The sequence below is a fragment of the Rosa rugosa genome, chromosome 1 (genome assembly GCF_958449725.1).
Source record: "Rosa rugosa chromosome 1, drRosRugo1.1, whole genome shotgun sequence".
In the NCBI taxonomy this organism is placed as follows: domain Eukaryota; kingdom Viridiplantae; phylum Streptophyta; class Magnoliopsida; order Rosales; family Rosaceae; genus Rosa; species Rosa rugosa.
Genome location: NC_084820.1, coordinates 43,128,388 through 43,149,674, shown reverse-complemented (window position 1 = coordinate 43,149,674; position 21,287 = coordinate 43,128,388). Strand labels below are relative to the sequence as shown.

Sequence of the window (21,287 nt, the reverse complement as noted above, 5' to 3'; positions counted from 1 at the left end):
TAACTCTCTCTTCTCCTTCCCCCGACCCTTTCTCCTCTTCGGTCCGAATTCTTCCTCCTTCGATTTCTTCCTCCTCCGGCCGACCCACGACGGAATCCGGGCACCGGCAGGCTCGCCTTCTCTCCCTTGTCACGCCTGGGGTGGTGTTTTGCGGTGGCTCGACCGGTGGAGCTCGGAATTGAGCTGTGAAGATTACTGTAGCCGATCAGAACTTTCATCGATTTCCGGCGATTCCGGCCGTTTCCGGCCACGAAATTGGCATCGAAGGTTCGGTTTTTGACATAGATCATTTCCCCTATGGCCTTGTATCATGATTTATTGTGTAGAAGTCGAATTGACGAAATGAAATTCTAGGGTTCTTGGAAATTTCTGGGTTTGTGTTCATCAAATGATTTCGGCTGTTTTTACTTGTTATTTGGATGTGTTGTAGTTGAGAAAGAGGTTGGGTTTGTTGTTTTGCAGCTACTGCCAAAATTTGGTGGCCATTGGAGGTGGTGGCCGCCGGCGCGTGGGCCCCACGTGCCGCCACTGTAGGTCCCGCCTGGAGGCGCGTAGGGCAGCTTTTTAATTTCAATTTTTAGCCCATTAAATCCTATAATTTGAGTAGAGCTTGTTTATGAAGTTTGGTAATTTTTGGAGGAGTTTGGAATTGTTTGTGAATTTTGAAAGTGTGGAGTTTCGGTTGTTGATTTGTGGGAATCCGGCCTTCGGATTTCCCTTATTCCTTCATGGAATACCTTAATCGACGAATTGATATAAATGGTGAAGTTTGGCTTGAAGTCGAAAGGAGTTGGAGTTGCTAGTTTACGTGGGGTTTTCGGGATTCAATATAGAATCGTATTGTTTTATCGAATTGTTGTTTACGGAATACAATTGTGTACAGGACGAGATACTGACTCATCGCTCGACGAGGATCCTTACGCTTGGATACCACGCTAGCCGTATACTGTGAGTGGACTTTTATTTTTAAATATTGATGCATGCATTTATTTTCTTAAATAATGCTCTAGTTTTAATCATATTACTTATTGAGCAAATGATTTGATTTTCGGAAATTTGATCTCGGTTTATCTCGTGGATTCGCTCTCGACAACGAGTTTCAAAGGTTGATTATGATTTATAATATTATTTGACAAATTGCTTATTTCCGAGGTAATTTTCCGGAATTAAGTATATTTCTAATTGCCGATTTAAGTTCCTGGAAGATTCTCGAGATGAGTTTCGATGGAGTTGGATTTTCTTATATATTTATCGACTTTCGGTTTTGGCGTTGGGAATGCCTTAATGATGATTTCGAGATTTTTCTGGAATATTATCGGAAATGGGATTTCCTAAATAAATTATAATGATTTATTAATTCTCACCCATTTGTTTATGATTTCGAGACTATCTTGGCGTGCGGGGTCACGTCGTTGAATACATGGATTTTATCTTGAGAGATTTTGGAGAAGCCTTATGGATTTACGGATTTACTGGTTTTCGATGGTTTCTCCTCACCATACGCGGGTCATGTGATTAGGTCTCCTCCTCACCGACTTTGTGTTGGTGAGTGGCAGTTGAGGTAGCTTATTCTCCTCCTCACTTACTTTGTGTTGGTGAGTGGCAGTAGAGGTGATTTATTCTCCTCCTCACGTGGGTGGCAGTCGAGGTAATGTTCTCCTCCTCACACATTCTATGTGTGAGTGGAAGTCGAGGTTATTAGTTCTCCTCCTCGCACAATCTATGTGTGAGTGGCAGTCGAGGATAGGTAGAGCCTGGGAGGCTCCATTACCCGTATGGTGATATTTCTTCCCCATATCCTATCATTACTTGACTAGCGGGGCCTAGTCTGATTTCCGTTTAACCAGCAGGGCTGGTCTTATTCTGTTGAGTATCGGAGTTTCCATCCTTCCTTTCAGTTGTTTGGGACTAGCGGGGCTAGTCGGTTTTCTTGAGCAGAACTCCTTTTGTTTCGTTTCCTAAATCAGTGCATGCATCGGGAGATTTTTTTTAATAATTAAATGTGGGGAAGTATAAAATCTCTTTTGTTTAAAATTGCTTATTTTTGTCCACTCACACTAACGTGTTTTCAATACTTTCCCCTGGGCCCTTCAGTTTCAAATGCCCAGTTTGCAGGCGAATTGGTTGAGGTCGGGCGTACACAAAGTTGAGGCATAGTCAACAGCATGCCTTCTGCGGTTGCCTTTGAGTTAGGTTGTCCTTATTTACCTTTCTATTAGAATTGCTCTGATTACCTATGGGATTTATGTTTTTCAAGTTGAGGTTTGTGTTTTGTGAATTGGAGATTGATGTTGAGTTGGGGAGCAGGGTGGCTCCAGAAGTATAAGGATGATTTGATTTAGAAGTGTAAATGCTTTCTACAGGTTTTGGGTAGCCCATTTTAGGGGAAGTTCTGCCAAATTTTTGGTAGAATTTCTTCTAAGGTGGGCCCCGCAGGGCCAGTTCGGATTTCAGGGTGAAATCCGGGGTGGGTCCTGTCATTGTTGAGTCAGATGATATCGAACCACGCTCCGTTGATGAATGAATGCCAACGTAGAGATATTTGGCCTAAATGGAAAGATGTGATCCAGGTTAAGTTGGATTCTCTAACGAAGAGGAAGGTTTTTGAGCCAATGATGCCAACACCTCCTAACATAAAACCTATTGACTAATGGGTCTTCGTTAGAAAGCGTGATGAGAAAAAGAGATGGCAATCTTGCCTTGTGGCGCAAGGCTTCTCACAAAATGCCCTGGAATCGACTACGATGAGACATATTCTCTCGTAATGGATGTCATTGCACTCCACTACCCTGTCAGTTTGGTAGTTTCCGAATAACTGATCATGCAGCTTACAAATGTGGTTACTACGTATCTCTATAGGGATCTAGATACGGAATATACATGAAGGTTCATGGTGAACTTCATTTACCCAAGTCAAGTGGCTCTAAACCACGGAGTGCGTTTACAATAAGGTTGAAATGCTCACTAAGATGACTACTTGATTGGGAAGGGATGTGCCCACGCGTTTCCATAACAAGTTTCGGATTCTATCGCTGTTCATGTTGGACATGATCTTCATTGGAAGCCCTTAAAGAGTTAAGGGAAACCGCTGAACACTTGAAATCCGATTTTGAGATGAAGGATTTTGGGATAACACGATTATGTCTCGGTTTGGAACTTGAGCATCGTGTTAATAGATGCTTAGGCATTTTGACAAGGTCAAACCTTCAAGCACCCCCATGATCGTTCGTAGTCTTGATCCTGAAAATGATCCTCTTCGTCCGAAGGATGATGACGAAGATGTGCTAGAGGCAGAAGTGCCCTACTTAAGTACAATAGGCGCATTATTGTACTTAGCTCAATGCACAAGACCGGACATCTCATATGTTGTGAACTTGTTAGCTAGATATAGCTCTGCGCCAACGCGACGCCATTGGATTGGTGTAAAAGATATCTTTCAGTACTTGAGATACACGATTGATATGGGCTTGTTCTATCCCTACAGAAAGATGATGGATTCGGACCCATCACACACCAGGAACGCCGCCAACACTGGCCTGCGTCCTCTATCCCCATCCCAAAATGACATGTGTTTTGGAAGGTTTTGCTGATATTGGGTATCTCTCTGATCCACACAAAGGTCGTTCCCAAACTGGTTAAGTGTTCACCATGGGTAAAGACCGTGATATCTTGGAGGTATACAGAACAGACCCTAGTCGTTATATCTTCGAACAATGCAGAGATTATTGCTCTTCACGAAGTGGTTCGTGAATGTATATGGATTGGATCCATAGTTACGCATGTTCGAACAATTGTGGTTTGAAGTCTACCACAGATGAGCCTACGAGCATATAGGATAATGCTGCTTGTTTTGAACAAATGAAACAAGGCTACATCAAAAGCGATATCACCAAGGATAATCAGCAACAACAAACTCTTCTCAAAATCAAAGTGAACTAGGTTCAATCTGAGGACAGTGCGGCAGGCTTACTCTAAGTCATTGCCTAAATTCCACTTTCGGGAAACATGTTGGTAGCATCGTTTGCTACATGTTGGAAGTTATCTGAACTCCCATGACCGTAGTCATCAGGGGGAGATGCTACATGTATGGTCTCGAAACGTGAAGGGTGTGTTGTGCTCTTTTTCCCCTTCGACCGAGGTTATTTTTGTCCCACAAGGTTTTTGTTACTCGGCAAGGTTTTTAATGAGGCAATGAGAGGAGCACCACGTTTGGGCGATACAAGGGGGAATGTTCAAGTAAATCCAGAATATGTGTCTGGCCCAAACTTGAGGTTACTTGCTCTAGTTGAAATAGGGTTTATATTAGAGATATTCTCGGAGAATCTTAGGAGATATCCAATCAATGTACGATTATGTTTCCATGTACAACTCTATCTCTATGTTTGTAATCCTCTATATAAAGAGGCCCCTATTATCAATGAAAGTACGATTCAATTCTCTCTCCCAATTCAGTTTTCCTTAAATAAATTTGTTATTTTCTTTCTTTCTTGTATTTTTTTTGTCTTTTAATAAATATAATAGGGGGACGGTCATGGGCTCTCTGAGTGGGGCGGACCCTTCACCTTCGAGTTTGAGAGTAGGACTTAATCCCTACATTGTCCGCCTCTGAGAATTTAAAAGATGAAGGCAATTCTCCCAGAATACTTGGACGCCATGACAGGAAGTTACAGTCAAACAGGATAGAATATGGTGGCGGCAACTGCAGCAGCAGCTTCTGGAGCCCCCGAGCTCCTCCTCCGGTACAGGCACTCCTCCTCTTCCGGGCCTGCAGACAACTTCATGGGCTCCAGAACAGTTGCCATCCACATCCCATTTTACTTCTCTTCCACGAGGGCCAAAGGGTCTTTCCCCATCCTAGCTCTTGACCCTCGCAGACAACAAGAAGAAGAAAAAGAAGAGAATTCAAGCATCGTTAACAACACCACCGGTTTCAACTCTCAGGTTACTTTCTCTTTCTGGGCTTTTTGCTTTTCTCCCTCTTGCATTGCTATGCTTCGCTTGATTGGATTAGATTTTATATGTCCGTCGGAATAGTTTGGATAAGGAATTCAATATGGTATGCATGGATTAGTGGCAACACAGTCAATATCAGAGTTGTGCACAAGAGTCGTATAGAATTCATGATTGAGAGAGTCACAAAAAGTTTGGAAGACATTGCAGTCATTCTAGAATCTAGGATCTGCAGGGTAATTTTGGTCAAAGAGAGTTTGTTTTTAAGGTTAATCAAGCCTGATTAGTGGGCAGCTATGTTGTCGATTAATAGTTTCTTCATCTGTATGAAACTGATTAGTGATCACTGTAGATAAGATGCACCAAATCACTAGAAACACAGGGAGATGCTGTTGTTTGCCTAGTCACTTATACTAGCAATACAAGCCTGTCCATTCTGGATAACATTTACCGAGAAAGAGGAAACCTTTCGAATGCAACTATTCAGGACCATCCTTCCCTTTCTGACCGGTTGTGGGTGAGGAGGGATTCGAATCCGTATATAAAATTTTCTTCTTATACAGCTCAAACAGAAACACCCAAATCCGGGCTGAGAATGTGTATGAGTCAGTCACAATGGTAAATATGAAGTTTCTTCGGCATCATTCAATAAAAGAATAACCTTTTCCTCTGTATCTCATATGGGTTTAGACTTTGCGAAATCATGGTTTGAGTATCAAATATGTACTCTCCATGTTCAGTGATATGGGTTTTGCAAAGATTTAAATTTGGTTAAAGTTTTCTTTGATAGTTCGCTCACTCAGAAAAGAAAAATATAAAATAAAATGTAGCTTCAGTTTCTGTATTAGAGGTCTGTGTCTGCTACAAATGTATACTCGGTTAAAATGCATGATGGTTGTGTGCATTATGGATATGAATTGTTTGTCCCCTTTTAACAGTCTAGTTTTCATCTGAAGATCTCCCCCTTTTTTTGTTCTGTAACAAGAAGCAGTTATGTTCTAGCTTGTAGCCTTACAGATCTTCTGAAAGTTTTCCACTCCATCCTTGTCAATATTTCTCCTCATCTGTACAATAAATGATCAGACAGATATGACCAGCTTGACTTGCTTATCATAGTAGTAATAAGCTGTTGACTTCTTTAGTTGATTTATGATTTCAAATGTACTGATTTAGGCATTCAGGATATCAACTGATATGAGTCATGTCCACAATAACTGAGTCCATATAATTAAAAAGGCAATCTATCTTCTGATATTTCATAATGCAATGGTTCTTCAAATATTCCCATGATCTGATAATATTACAAATGATTTCTTTGGTGTAAACAGAACGATTTGGAATATCTGGGGAAGGTGCTAGCTGGTTCTATTGTGGGTGGAGCTGGAATAAAGTATGGCAGCATAGTTTTTCCTGAGATAACCAGACCCAACATCATACTGGCCCTTATCATGATATTTACTCCTGTCATTATAGCTACTTTACTTCTGATCAAGCAAAGTCGTGCAAATGAATGAAGCTATGTACGTGGTCCAAAAGATTTCTTCATCTTCTCTTTGTATATAACAAAGAAGTGATCCTTTTAAAGTTTACTCGATTGAAGAGAATGTATAAGCAAACAGAGTTCTGTGAAAGAGTTGCCATTTTGCCAATGGTTGTAGAATAACTGAGATGTGCTTTAAGATGCACGAGGTGACTAGAGAATGTATTGTTTCTCATTCGTCTGACTTTCATTATTATTTTGGGTTTCATCCTCATTTTGTCTGCTACAAAAGATTTTATTGGTTATTCCCAAATGAACTAGGAGTTTCTCATCCACCAATTTTGTATGTGAAGCAATTTATACCCTGGACATGAAAACAGATTTCCGTACAAGTGTGACTCAATTATAAGCTTCCAAACTTTTATAAAACATAATCTAAATAGCTCGACGAAATTGGTTGTGCTAGAGTTTCTTAAGAGTTCAGCCGAAGGTATCCATGTAACTGAGAGTAGAGAACATAAAATATATAATATAATATATATCTGTATAATGTGAGAATATTGCTAAAACTGATTGGAACATATACATCAAATTAGACAGGCAGAACTTCCTCTGACTAAGAAACCATTTTCGCACTCCTGCGAGAATTCGTTTTGTGTCTCAAAAGTCTTATTAATCGAAGTCCATCAGTCACATTTGGATTTGACAATCAGAAACTGCATTTCAAGCCCTTAAACTAGTATTACCATAGGATCATTACTTGAGGTACTGATGATAAGTTGATGATAAGCCCAAATGTATGAGAAATGACAGCATGATCTCCCACCTCACATTTGAGAAATCTCAAACTTCTATATATGTCCTCTTCTGCCAGACAAGCTTTCTGTGGGTACTGTTGGTTGGTCATGTCAGCATGAGCAAGTGCTCTCATTGCTGACTCTGCACATGGACCAGCAGCCTTGAGCTTTATATGCAAAGGACTCATTCCAAGCACCTAGCACCCCGTAGATACATCTTGTGCTGCAAGCACGCATGGTGTGGCATAACTATGAGCATGAAAAGTTCACTCCATCTGTTACAGGAGGTCCAAGAGTACATTTTCCTCCCTGTTGGGCACCCTGACCTTCCTTTTGACAAGGCAGCTAATAGCTAATGATTTGGGTCTGTCTATTCACATCTCTGAATGCACCCCTAGAAAAACCTTGCTTGCTCTTCACCATTAATCATTAATCCTTCTGGAGTACTGGCATTTAATATATAAAAGAATATATCAGTGATTGCTCCAATGATTCCATAAACTTCTTAGGTCTGGTACATCAGTGAAAAGAAAATATATAAAAGAATATAGATTAAATTTGAAGAACAGAATACTCTATACATGAAAACAGAACACTGTGCATCTAAGAGCCGGTTTGAATTGTAAGCCTCCAGTCTTGCATAAGACAGAATCTGAATAGCTCCAGGAAATTGGTGGTACAAATGTTTTCTTAACTAGAGTTGACCCTATGGGATATTCATGTGATGCCCCGGAAATTCGTATTTATTTTCCGAGGATTTTCCGGAATTTAAATTGTGGTTATTGGACGGTTTCTTGGCTTGTGGATGGAGCGGAAGTGTTTCGGACGAATAATTATTCGAAAAGTATGACTTTAGGGGGTTTGCTAAGGTTGACTTTTGATACGTTGAGATTCTCTGAAAACTTCCTTCACAAAAGTTGTAGAGCGCGTCGATACGAGTTCGTGGACATGTGGAACGTGAGAATCGGAGCTCGTATGAGAAAGTTATGGCCATTGGAATGAATTTCCATTTTGGTATAAATAGAAGTTTCCAAAGTGGGAAACTTACTATTTTCATTTGTTTCCTTTTCCGGAAACCTCTCTTTTCTCTCTCGGTCGATACCTTCACTATCTGAGAATTTCGACTGACCCGACCCGGACCCGGTCGACCCGACCCGGCTTTTCCGGCGAGCTCCGGCGACGAAACTTTCCAGATCGGTTCGTCGTTGCCGTCCGCTCCTCCCTATGGTGTCCTCTAGCGGCGATTCGAGGCGGTGATGGCGATAGAAGGCGGCGCAGTTGGTGTTTGTCGGACCCGGTCGGAAAATGCAACTCCGGCGACTTCGTGGCTTCATGATTCTTTGGTTGAGTTCAGAGGAGGCTCCTTGGTCGATCTATGGTGTTTGTTTGGATCGATTTACGTGGAAATCGGTTCAACTCAGCTTGGATTACTGTTCACGGCTTGTGAGGTAGTTTTCGATCCCTTATGCTTGTTTTCTGACTTCGAGCTGTTCTTGAAGATTCACAAGCATGCTTAGATGAAACTTTTTCATGTTGGGAGTTTTGTGAAATAATGAGTTTTGGCCGGCGGAGGTGCGCCACCGCCTGTGGCGGAGTTCCGGCGGTGTTCCGGCCATGTAGGGAGCTATTTCTGGTATTATATATGTTCTACTCGTTGATACGAACGTTTCGATATATAATACGCAAATTTTGGAGTTCATATGGAATTGTTATGATTTTTACGGTTTCATACCGGTTGATTTATTCGATCCGTGAGGATCCGAGCGTCCGATCGACTTGTGGTTGGGACGTATCGATCGTGGATGTATTCCGGAGACTTTGGGAGGTCTCGGATGTGGTTTCGCCTCGATTGGCGCCACTTTGAGGATTTTAGTTCAAAACAGGGGTTTCGAACTTAAATCGTTTGTGAATCATTACTAAGTTGAAACCGTATGTGATTAGGTACTTGGGAAGTATTCTTGGACAGTTGTTTGGTGGTGTGGCTGCTTTGTTCTGTATTGAAGACGCAGCGGGAGTTTCGAGGTGAGTAATCTCACAAGGTTCAATTTCGAACGGATTTAATTGGTTGATTTTGTTTTGCTTTTGAAATGAACTATAGATGATATTAGTGACATTTCTGAGTGGATGGCTATGTGTGTGTATATATATATTATGGGATATATATATATACATATGTATTCATGTTTTGGTGGGTTGTGGATTGATGAAAACAATATGCATGAATTGATGCGTTTTATTGTTTTGGGTCGTGGCTTTTCGGAAAACAAATGGTGGGAAATGGTATTTCTATTGTTTTCAAAAGTGTTTGAGAATTTGAGAGTCACAGGTTGTGATTTCTCCTTTTGGTTGATTTAACGTTTTGATCCGACGACCGGTGGTCTGAGGATGTGAGAGTCACAGGTTGTGATTTCTCCTTTTGATTTGATTTAATGTTTTGATCCGACGACCGGTGGTCTGAGGATGTGAGAGTCACAGGTTGTGATCTCTCCTTTTGATTTGATTTAGTGTTTTGATCCGACGACCGGTGGTCTGAGGATGTGAGAGTCACAGGTTGTGATGTCTCTGTTTGATTTGTTTTGACGTTTGGGGTCCAGTGTGACTCGTTTAATGTTTTGATCTGAGGGTCAGGTTGGCCTAAGGATCCGGGGTTGCAGGTTGCATCCTCAGGCAGTGTATATCGTAAGGTTGAACCTTGGCCGAGGTGACAGGTTACGATATATTCAGTTAGAGCTCTAGTCTGTTTGCTATGGTACTTCATGGATCTAAGTAGGTTACTTACGACTCCTGGGTACGTATTTTGTCCAGGTTGGACCGAGTTGATGTATTTTGTCCAGGTTGGACTAAGAATCATACTCTATTTGTTAGGCTAACGATAGATATGGTTGGTTTGTGTTTTGTCCAGGTTGGACTGATTTGACGTGTTTTGTCCAGGTTGGACTGATTTGACGTGTTTTGTCTAGGTTGGACTGATTTGGTGTGTTTTGTCCAGGTTGGACCGATTTAATGTGTTTTGTCCAGGTTGGACTAAATGAATCATATGCTATTTGTTAGGTTAACAATAGGTATGATTGATGTCCGTATGTGTTTGTCCAGGTTGGACCGTTTTGATGTGTTTTATCCAGGTTGGATCGATTTATCATATTTGAATTGTTAGGTTAACGATTTATATGATTTTGCCACTGTGTGACTTTTGTGATTTCCTTTTTGGAAAAGAGTATTGTTTTGGGAAGCATGGTATGTTTTTACTATTCTCGAGTCGAAAGGTTTTCCTCGTGTTTGGCGTGAGTTGTGCGGGCTTTTATCCTGTGATTTGGTGTGAGTTGTTTTCGAGTTACTCATACGGGCTTGCAAAAGCTTACCGGGTTTGTTGTGTGACAACCCGGTGCACTATTCAAACGGTGTAGGGGTTAATCCTGCAGGTCAGGGTAATCGTGGCTGAAGCTGAGGTAGCTTGTTGGCAGCAGAACTGGTAGGAAGCAAATTTGATTGGCTTTGCCATTGTTATGACTTCCGCTTTGTAGTAAACTCTGAGGAGCTTTTACGTTATACCTTGTTGTTGACAATTTAATTCGTAAGCTTATGTAATATATGACTCTGTGGGCGGGTCAATATTGACATAGTGGGTTCAGGGCATCAATATGTATATTGTATAAAGGGAAAAAGTTTTCCAGGTATTTGGTATTGATGGCTGAACGTTCACGCATATATAATTATGGGGTTATATATCGATTTTTAATTGTGTGAAAAATCAGGGGCGTGACAATTCATGTACCAGAAAATTTAAACACAAGTACAATAGTTTGTATAATGTACAAATATTTTCTGAAAATGATTTGAACATATAAGTTGCATCAGACAAGGTTTTGTCTGGCTAACAAAGAAACAGAAAACTTCAATATGTTTCAAATGTCCCTATATATGTAACGTACAGGTATATTATCAGACCTAGCCATTCTATAGAACTAAGTTAATCAAACTCATTTAAGCACATACCTGTTCAGCTAGCTAGAGAACACGATGTTCAGAATGTGAGAAATCTGGGGCCATTCTGTGATTCCATGCCTCTGTTCTTGCCACTTCACTGGAGATCTGTTCCTCTCAAGATGAACAAATTCTTCACCAAAGTCTTCCATAAGAATTGTGGCACTTCCAAAACTAGTCAGAAATGATCTCTTCCACAACATTTCGGACATAAAGAAACCTAACATGAACAGAATCTAAAGAAGTATAAAATACGAGGCGCAACTATTCAGACATGTATGTAGCAAGTACTACTGAATAAAAATAAAAAATAAAGAAATGGAAATAAATCAATAAATTTTGAAAATAATTTATATAAATTAATCACCAGAAAGAACAAGATGTATGAGTTGATGATGAAGCAATTAAGGGCAAGTTTCAGTGTTTCACCAGCTTCTTGTAGGATCCAAAGTATTCCAAACTCTGTCTCTTTGTACAAACTCATTATCAATTTGGATGTTTGGGATGTGAGAGATGTTGAGCCACTTCTTGTTTCCTCTTTTTCCGCACCTTTGCCTAGGAATTGGGCAAGATATAATCCTCAAATTTTGCAGAGGTGTCTTTAATTTGAGAATCAACCTCTCCACTCCACCCAGACCCAGCTGCCATTCCTTCCCACTCTTTCCACTCCTACAAGATGAAAAGCTAAATTGTTTCAAATTTGAAAAAAAAAAAAAAAGATGAGGTGGGATGAAGATGATGATGATGATTATTCCATTATCAGTAACTCAAATCCCACCTGTTTCACAACAAACATCTTCAAATATTGCACCAAGTCAAAGGACTACACCATGTTCCCAAAACAAAAAGAGGCAAGACTTTATATATACCCCCAACATGAGAACTCAAGTCTTTTCGAATTATTCAGAGACAATGGGGCATTAATTTGGTGGCATTGTAGTTTCCAACATACAAGCATTCCAGATTTGGATCTGGTAGTAGGCATTCAGCATTTCTTCGAGGAACATCTCCTCTTTTCAGTTGTCCTTAATATGTATACCAAAACAGAAATTCAGTATGCTTTCACAATTGCCCTAAATGTAATAGTAGTAGGAAATATAGCTTAGCAGACCTAGGCCCGTAAATAAAATTAAGTGAAGCAAACTCATTCAAGGAGATAGCAACTACTCAGACCACTCATCGAAAACAGAATATTACTGCAAGTATTAAGCATATATAACTTCAAGAGGAGGATGGAACAGATGTCAAATGTACCTTTTCAGGAGTTGGAGCATTATTATGAAAAATGGCAGTATCGATGAAGAAGAGGAATGATGATATCATGGAGAATGATATGACTGGATGATAATATGAATATCCCCACTACATTAAACAGAGTTTCACAAAGTCTTCAATATGCCATAGTACACAAAGTTCAGCATGACACAAAAATCTTGAACGTGAAATCAAATGAGACTTTTGGATCATTTCTGCTGTTCCACTATTTCAATGAGGCGAAAATCTTCAACCGCTGATAAGAAGATTAGCAAGCAAATGTATTAGCCATTCATAATAGATTGGAGTGTAGTGAAAAGAATATCCTTTTTGCAAATTCAATCCATGTAACCAAATTTCATAGGGTTACTTGATACACTAACGTGATGATAACTTAGCTATCAAGTTTTTTCCTAGCCTTGATATAGAGTTTATTGAGTATATCTTTGAGATCATTTGCTCTTCTGAGTCTTCTCTACTATGTATGGAAAAACAGAAATTCAGTATGCTTTCACATTCCCCCTAAATGTAATAGTGAGTAGGAAATTTAGCTAAGTGGACCTAGCCGTTATATAAAATTAAGTGAAGCAAACTCATTGAAGCACATAGCAACTACTCAGACCACTTGTTGTAGACAGAATACCATTAAGTACTTAGCGCAATATATATATATATAGAGCCGTTCGAGAGCGGACGTCCGCAAACCCAGAAAAAGTGCGGACGTCGCTCCTCCGGCCTCAATCAAGCTTCGACGGCACGGCGGGGCTTGCCGGAGGGGGGCTACGGGTCTGAGAAGCCGGTATGCAATCGGGTGGAGTCGCCGGCGACGAGGTTGCGGCGTTGCCCATAAGCTTGCAGTTGCAGGTCCGGCCGCTGCCCAGAACGTGCAACCTCGATCTCTGCCCAAAACGGCCCGGGATGCCTCCGGCCTCCCTCCTGCAAGCCGCGCCCCGCCTGGAAGCTGATGCTGCGTCGACGTCCGCACTTTAGCGACAGTGCGGACGTCCGCCTGTGATCGGGCCTCTATATATATATATATATATATTTTATCCAGAGCGGAGCTCCGCTTTAAAATTAACGTGTGAAGTTCGAGTTTTTGGTCACTTTTCGGTCTCATATCCACATCTCAACCGTTCAGGTTTTAGGTACTAGTGTATAGATCATCTCTGCAAATTTTCAGCCAAATTGATGATCGTTAAGGCATTGATAATTGCTTTAAAGCTAGTACGGTTCAGGTTTACAGATTCAGTCCGTCCATTGGTTTAAGCGAGTTAGATACCCTAACGATTATCAATTAGGCTGAAAATTTGCAGAGATGATCTATACAGTAGTACCTAAAAACTGAACGGTCGAGATGTGGATATGCGACCGAAAAGTGACTGAAAACTCGAACTTCACACGTTAATTTCAAAGCGGAGCTCCGCTCTGGATAGGATCTGTATTACTGTATATATATATATATATATATATATATATATATATATATATATATATATATATATATATATATATATAGAGAGAGAGAGACAGAGGAGGGCAGAATAAATGTTAAGTATACCTCTTCAGAAGCTGGAGTATTACGAACGGTAGAAGTGATTGATGAATTGAATCGATGTTTCTTAATTAAGGATGTCAAATCCTCAACATAATGAACTGAGTGAAAAGAAAGAAGAGACTTCAATTTGGCCTACAGCAAAGGGGTCACATCCGATGAGATTCCATGCTTCCACCTTTCAAATATTCCATGGAGATCTTGAGCTGCTGAGATAAGAAAATTAGATACCAAATCTAAGAAAAAAAAAAGATTCAGTTCAACTGCAAAATGACATGTTCAAACAAACTAATTTACCTTTTAAAGAGAGGAATGATGATATCTGAGAATATGAAATTCCCCGACACATTAAACGGAGTTGCACAAAGTCTTCAATCTGCCATACTACACAAAAGTCAGCATGACACAAAAGTCTTGAACGTGAACTCAAATGAGACTTTCAGATCATTTCTGCCGTTCCACTGTTTCATTGCAATCAATATCTTCTGCACCTGATATAAGAAGTTTAGCAAGCAAATGTATTAGTCATTCATAATTAAATCCATGGAGTGTAGTGAGAAGATTAGCCTTTTTGCAATTCAATCCATGTAACTAAATTTCATACACTAAGTGATGATAACTTACTCAGCTATCAAGTTTAGTCCTGGCCTTGATATACAGTTTGTTTGTCCATTGGCCTTACCCAATGCAAAATGAGTTCTAAGGCTAAATTTTGAAGGTGCCTTCCTAACTTAGTAATGAGTAGAAACTGAGACTAGGAGATATAGATTGGGTGAGAGCATCAATTTAAGATCTATCAATCTTTTGAGTTTTGAATAAAGAAAACAGAAAAACAAACATAAATAAATATTAATTAGCATTTGAAAGTAGAGGCTGAGACTACAAGAGCAGCAAAGATGAGAAATGTCAGGTTTTGTTAAACTAAAATACATTGTTTACTAAATTTAATTTAGAGAAGAGCGAGGCCAAATTTACATTATGGACTAAATTGGTGAATCTTTACTATTGTAAAACTAAAGCAGTAAGCTTCTTCAAGTTTTGTCATTTTCTTTTTCATTTAGGCCTTCCTAAAGCCAGAGACCCAACGCAGTTGCCTTGGTTGGCATGGACAAGGGACTGCTCTGGTTTTATCTCAAGCTGGAGTTAGATCATCTTCATCTTTGGATAGTCAAAAGAGAGTCTTAATAATCAAATTCTGCATGCAGTAGATCAATTTTGATAACTGGAAATTAACAGATAAAAGAAGAAAGAAAATGATTGGTACATACCTAAGAAAACCCAAGGGGGGGGGGGGGGGGGGGGGATGGGTGATCAAATCCAAACTCCATCTTTTTGTACAGTTTTGCGATCAATTTTGACATTTGGGATGTGAGAAAACTTTGAGACAGAATTGGTTTCACCTCCAACCAAACACAAATGTATGAGAAATGAGAGAAACATCTGAAACCTCACATTTAAGAAATATCAACTTTCTATATATGTCCCAGAGTGCCAGCCAAGCTTTCTGTGGCTACAGTTGGTGGAAATTGGGCATGTCAGCAAGATCAAGTGCTCTCATTGCTGATTCAGCACCTGGACTAGCAGCCCTGAGCTCTATATGTAGATACATGCTGTGCTGCAAGCATGCCTGGCAGCATTTGCAAGTCCATCACACAAATGAAGGGATCACTAAAGGAGTGGATGCATAAATATGAGCACCGACACCAAAAAATTTCTCTTCATCTCTGACTGCAGGTCTAAGAGTAACATTTTCCTCCTTATTGGGCTCCCCGACCTTCCTCTTCGACAAGCTAGGCAGCTAATAGATGATGATTCAGGTCTGTTTACTCACATCTCTAAATGCACACCCCACGAAAAACCTTACTTGCTCTTGACAATTTATCGTTAATCCTTCTGGAGTACTGCAATAATATGAACACATACCAAATACAATAAGATATTGTTACCTATGGCCTGAATTAAATAAGACACTCTCATGGACTCCGAATTAAAGATTAAAGTTCATGATAATTGTATCTTGAAACTCAACTCTTATATACCTCTTTCGTTTTCATGTCAAAACATAACTGCAGTGATTCAAGGGACACCAAGTTCCCAAAAGAGGCACAAATTCACATAAACCACACTCGTCATCCCTAAGCCTTCTGAAATTATTTGAAGACATCTGTCGTCTATTGCACAGTGTGTGCGGTGCAACTGTAGTTACTCATGCTTGGATTTCAGTGCAAGGGGTTCAGTTGATCTTCTCTTGTTGAGTACCACAAACTTGGTTCCAAATCAAGTTTCTTCTCATTTACCAATCTTGCTTTCTCAGGATCAACCTTATCTGTCACACCCTTTCTTGGATATTGTTAACCTCACAAAGCTTTTGAAGACTTCCAGCTTATAATTATATATGATACTGTAAGTTAAACAGCTTCCCCATGGCCTTGGTAATTTATCAACCATTTTCAACATTCCTGGATACATTCCATAAACTTCTTAGGTCAGCAACATCATTTAGAAGAAGATATATAAAAGAATATAGATTTAATTTCAAGAACAGAATGTTCTATACATGAAAATAGAACACTATGCATCTAAGAGCTGGTTTGAATTTTAAGCTTCCAGACTTGTATAAGACAGAATCTGAATAGCTGCAGGAAATTGGTGGCACAAATGTTTTCTTAATTAGATTTGACCCCAGGGGATATTCATGTACGAGAAAAAGTAAACACAAGTACAGTAGTTTGTATAATTTGCAAATATTTTCTGAAAATGATTTGAACATATAAGTTGCATCAGACAAGGTTTTGTCTGGCTAACAAAGAAACAAAAAAGTTCAATATGTTGTCAAATGTCCCCATATTTGTAACATACGGTATATTATCAGACCTAGCCATTCTATAGAACTAAGTGAATCAAACTCATTTAAGCACATACCTGTTCAGCTAGTTAGAGAACACTGTATGTTTAAAATGTGAGAAATCTTGGGCCATTCTGTGATTCTGTGCCTTTGTTCTTGCAACGTCACTCAAGGTCTGTTCCTCCCAAGATGAACAAATTCTTCACCAGTGTCCTCCATAAGAACTGTATCAGTTCCAAAAGTAGTCAGAAATGATTGCCATCCTTCTCCTCCACAATTTTTTGGACATAAGAGGAGGATAGAACAAATGTCAACTATACCACTTCAGGAGTTACACAAAGTCTTCAATGTGCAGAGGTCAGCATGTCGTTAAAATCTTGAACGCAAATGAGAAATTTGGATTATTTCTGCCGTTCCACTGTTTCAATGCAGCAAAAATCTTCAGCTGCTGACATAAGAAGATTAGCAAGCAAATGTATTAGTCATTCATAATAGTCTCCAATAAGAAGATTAGCCTTTTTGCAAATTCAATCCATGTTACTAAATTTCATATGGTGACTTGATACACTAAAGTGATGATAACTTACTCAGCTATTTTTTCTATTGCTTGGTTGATGAAGAAACAGAAAATTGTCTGGTTTTGTAAAACTAAAGCGGAAGCCTTTTCAGATCCACATATTGAGTTGTAAACTTTATCTCCTATTGTCATTTTCATTTTCATTCAGTCAAAAGAGACACTCAATAATCAAGATGCAGAGGATATCAAGTTATGCGTGCAGTATATCATTTTGAAAACTGGAAATTAACATAAAAAAAAAAATGATTGGTGGACTAATTACGTACCAAGGAATTGGATGGATGGCGTTGTTGATCAATTTCTTCATCAATTTGGATGTGAGAAATCTTGTTCGATCAATTTGAATCAATTTCTTCATCACTTTCTTCCTCTTGTATGATCCAAACTCCATCTTTTTGTACAATTTTGCCATCAATTGCGATGTTTGGGATGTGAGAAATCTTGGACCATTCCGGGCCTTGCCTGTCTTTGCAACTTTCGGAGAGAATGAAACAACCGTTGATGATCAAATTCTGAAGCAGCGGTGTCTTCCTTGGAAGGAAGTCTGGCAGTGTCTTCAGCTTAAAGCAGTACTCGATGGATAAAGTAGAAAGGCGTGGCATGAAACAAGTTGGTGACGATGAAGTAGCATCATTCTCATCATCATCGCATTCTTCCCACTCACCCATGAAAGAGAACTCGAGTTGTTTCAGATTGGGGAACAATATAACTTGATGATCAAGTGAGTACTCAAATCCAACCTTTTTCACTTTTTCCATGTGTTGAAATGTGAGTGTCTCAAGGGACCCCAAGTAGCCCAAAACCGAAAGAGGCACATGGTTACAAACATTGCACCGAGAGAAGGTCAGGCTTTTCAAGTTTATTAAAGAGGAGGTCCAATTGGGGTACAGGGTGCTGCCATCGTAACCTTCGATCCATAAGGATTCAAGATTTGAATTTGGCTGTAAGGCATTCAATACTGCTTCCTCGATGGTACTCTGGTTGCCCTCACTCTCGCTCTCGCAGGGAAACCCTAGTCCCAAATGAAGAAGGTGTTTCTTGTTCACCAATTTGGCTTTCTCCGCATCACTCGCAGCACTATCTTTCAATTTGCCCACCAATTCAATCCTAAGCTTCCCCTGAAGCTCGTCCATGTCTCTCAAATCACTTAATCTGAATCCTTCTTCATCTCTACTACCTTCACCTTCACCTTCACCTTCACCTTCTTCATCTCCAATAATAACATCCAGATCTAGCGTCCGTAGACTTTTCAACCTCGCAATTGATTTGGGCAACTTCAGCGGTGGCCACCTACCAATCTTAGCATGAAGATGCTGCAAGCTGGTCAACTTTCCCATGGCCTCGGGTAACTTTTTAAGGCCATGGCACTCATCAACTCGCAAGGTTTGCAAATTGACTAAATTACACAAACTATCAGGTAATTTCTTCAGCCTCCAATTATCCGATAAATCCAAATACCTCAAGTGCACCAACACGCCAACCTCGTCCGGAACTTCTTCGATCAAATTGTCACTCAAATTCAACGTCCTCACGCATTTTAATTGTAAAATCAACTCTCGGCTGAGACTTGTAATTTTACAATCAAATGTTGTAATGGTCCGCAGACGTTGGCAATGGTCTAAAGAAACGGGAAAAGGTCCCTTGGGTGCAAACGTTATGGTCAAATGACCAAGCTTATTGTCTGCTGGTAATTCTATTCTCTTCTCACCACCTTTGACCTCAACGATTAAGCATTCATTCTTGGTTAAATATTGGAGAAAGTCGTGCACAATATTATGCATTTGGCACTGTTTAATATCTCCAAATTTATCTTGTTTGAAATTCTGGAAGAAAGATCGCATTACCAAGTTATCAAAATATGATTCTCCAACGTCTATTATTGTCTTTTTTTTGTTCTCAACTGAACCAAGAAAACCTTGCGACATCCACAACTCAATCAAAACTTTTTTCTTAATTAAAAGGTCTTTTGGGAAAGTGACACAATATAATAGACAACGTTGGATCATTGGAGTTAAATCATAATAACTTAGTAATAGCGGTTGGAAAACTTGTTGCTCCATTGTGTCTAACTCCCATATCTCACTACTCAAAACATCTTGCCATTCTTTCTTTGCTTTCTTACAACGCATGAGACCACCTAAAGTCTTGGCAACAAGAGGCAACCCTTTGCACTTCTTTACAATTTCCCTACCAATAGGTTCCAAAATTTGACACTCATCTTGGTTTCTATTGGTAAAGGCAATTCCAGCGAACAATGACCAACAATTTTCGTCACTCAACACCTTCAAATTGATCGTGTTATCAGGTGCTCCCATCATCGTGGCTACTTCTTCTTTTCGTGTAGTGACAATTATTTTACTACCTACAACACCTTTCTGTAAATGTAGCTTCAAGTTTGCCCACTTCATATAGTCTTGGTTCCACACATCATCTAAGACGAGGAGAAACTTTTTCCCCTCAATAGACTTCTGCAGACATTCGAAGAAAGCATCTAGGTCACTCGAAATGGAATTGACATTTCCACCAAGGCGTGCAAGGATGGTTTTGGCTATGTTGAGCTCATCAAATGGATCTGAGACACAAACCCATATTCTATCTTTGAAATTTTCCTGGACTCTTTTATCATTATATGCTAGTTGAGAAAGGGTTGTTTTACCGATTCCACCCATCCCTACAATAGGGATGACAATGGGGCTTTGCCCTTCAGGATTACTTTCACTCAACAACATGTCCACTAATAATTCTTTTTCATCTACCCGACCAAATGTTTGATCGACAAAAGAAGTAGTCTTTTGTCGCTCAATAAGTTCAGTACCACTTTTTGGATACTGAAAGTTAAAATTTTGCCTCATATTAGCAATTTTTGCTAACCTTTCATTGAGATCTTTAATCTTTTGAGCAATGTCGCGACGAGAAATAAATCGAGTAACTTGGCCAGAACAAAAGAAAGCAGTAGGAATGCATAGACATACCTTCTTCTTAGTCGTATCAAGAGCATTTCCATCTTCTTTCTCTTGTTTCTCAATTTGTAGCTTCAGAATTTCAGTGTTCCAATCATCCAACACGTCCTCCATCTCGTTGGACACGTCCCTTATATTATCCAGCCATAGTTTGACGGAATCCTCCTTCACTTGCCTCTCCTCTGCATCTTTGAGCACGGCTTTTATAGCTCGGAAATTGTCTCTGAGATTTGCAACTTCTTTCTTAACATCAACTACCAATTTCACTTGTTGCTGTACCTGTTGACGGGTGATTGAAGCCAATTGTTCTAGGACAACGGAAATAAGGGCTTCAGCCATCAGAAATTGATCAACTTGTAGTGGAAAGAAGGGGAGACCGATCAAAGTAGCTAAGAGTGAGAAGTGTGTCCATACATATATGATGTACATACTATTATATATTGATTAGGTCGACCGACATCCACATGTGATGATGGGCCTAATGGGCGGCCATACTTGACTTTGTACATACCATTATTTAGTGATTAGGTCCACAGACATCCACGTGATGAGAGGGCCTAAGGGGCCAGACTTCACTTTATATCACGGACTTTACCTTTCAACTTTTTTGTTTTCTTTATCAAATTTAATTCCAGTAAAATGAAATCGTTCATTTCTCTTGCTTTCATAATTAACGTTTCTTATCTTCCTCTCTCTCACTCTCTCCGATTTGCAGACTAACATTTGTAATTAAGAGGAAGATGAAACTGAAGCTCTAGGCGACGTCTTTGGGAACAAGGGCAACAGTTGGGGCTCCGATTCCCCTGGCGTCCAGTAAAACCTTTTTTCTTTGATCGCTTTCTCTTCGGTCAAACGGGTCGGGTATGAGCGCCGTGATGGGGCTGAGCACCA

At 39.9% G+C, this 21,287-nt stretch overlaps 2 protein-coding genes across 10 annotated transcripts; one reads left to right on the top strand and one right to left on the bottom strand.

The window, feature by feature from the left end:
- The first annotated feature begins 4,557 nt into the window (after window positions 1-4,557).
- LOC133738017 (uncharacterized) lies at window positions 4,558-6,696 on the top strand. Its single transcript, XM_062165460.1, has 2 exons — window positions 4,558-4,941; window positions 6,279-6,696. The coding sequence occupies exons 1-2, from the start codon at window positions 4,687-4,689 to the stop codon at window positions 6,462-6,464; spliced, it is 441 nt and encodes a 146-aa protein (XP_062021444.1). The 5' UTR covers window positions 4,558-4,686; the 3' UTR covers window positions 6,465-6,696.
- Window positions 6,697-6,939: 243 nt separating this feature from the next.
- LOC133724999 (putative disease resistance protein RGA3) lies at window positions 6,940-20,831 on the bottom strand. 9 transcript variants are annotated; one of them, XM_062151990.1, is made up of 11 exons: window positions 17,703-20,831; window positions 17,180-17,307; window positions 16,937-17,083; window positions 16,054-16,473; window positions 15,283-15,915; window positions 14,312-14,505; window positions 14,021-14,220; window positions 12,463-12,718; window positions 11,987-12,233; window positions 11,221-11,877; window positions 6,940-7,673 (listed from the first exon to the last, which is right to left on the bottom strand). In XM_062151990.1, the coding sequence occupies exon 1, from the start codon at window positions 20,823-20,825 to the stop codon at window positions 17,772-17,774; it is 3,054 nt and encodes a 1,017-aa protein (XP_062007974.1). In that variant the 5' UTR covers window positions 20,826-20,831; the 3' UTR covers window positions 6,940-7,673; window positions 11,221-11,877; window positions 11,987-12,233; window positions 12,463-12,718; window positions 14,021-14,220; window positions 14,312-14,505; window positions 15,283-15,915; window positions 16,054-16,473; window positions 16,937-17,083; window positions 17,180-17,307; window positions 17,703-17,771. The 9 variants fall into 9 exon arrangements, with proteins under 9 accessions (XP_062007974.1, XP_062007972.1, XP_062007969.1 ...); XM_062151988.1 differs by having other exon boundaries at window positions 11,221-11,444; window positions 11,576-11,877; window positions 16,937-17,304; XM_062151985.1 differs by having other exon boundaries at window positions 11,221-11,428; window positions 11,576-11,877; window positions 16,937-17,304.
- Window positions 20,832-21,287: the final 456 nt, after the last annotated feature.

Bases quoted from the DNA above. Each gene is read 5' to 3' on its own strand.
- LOC133724999 (XM_062151987.1), bottom strand. From the start codon at position 20,825: ATGTACATCATATATGTATGGACACACTTCTCACTCTTAGCTACTTTG.
- LOC133738017 (XM_062165460.1), top strand. From the start codon at position 4,687: ATGGTGGCGGCAACTGCAGCAGCAGCTTCTGGAGCCCCCGAGCTCCTC. The intron at 4,942-6,278 runs GTTACTTTCTCT...TGGTGTAAACAG, and splicing joins CCACCGGTTTCAACTCTCAG to AACGATTTGGAATATCTGGG.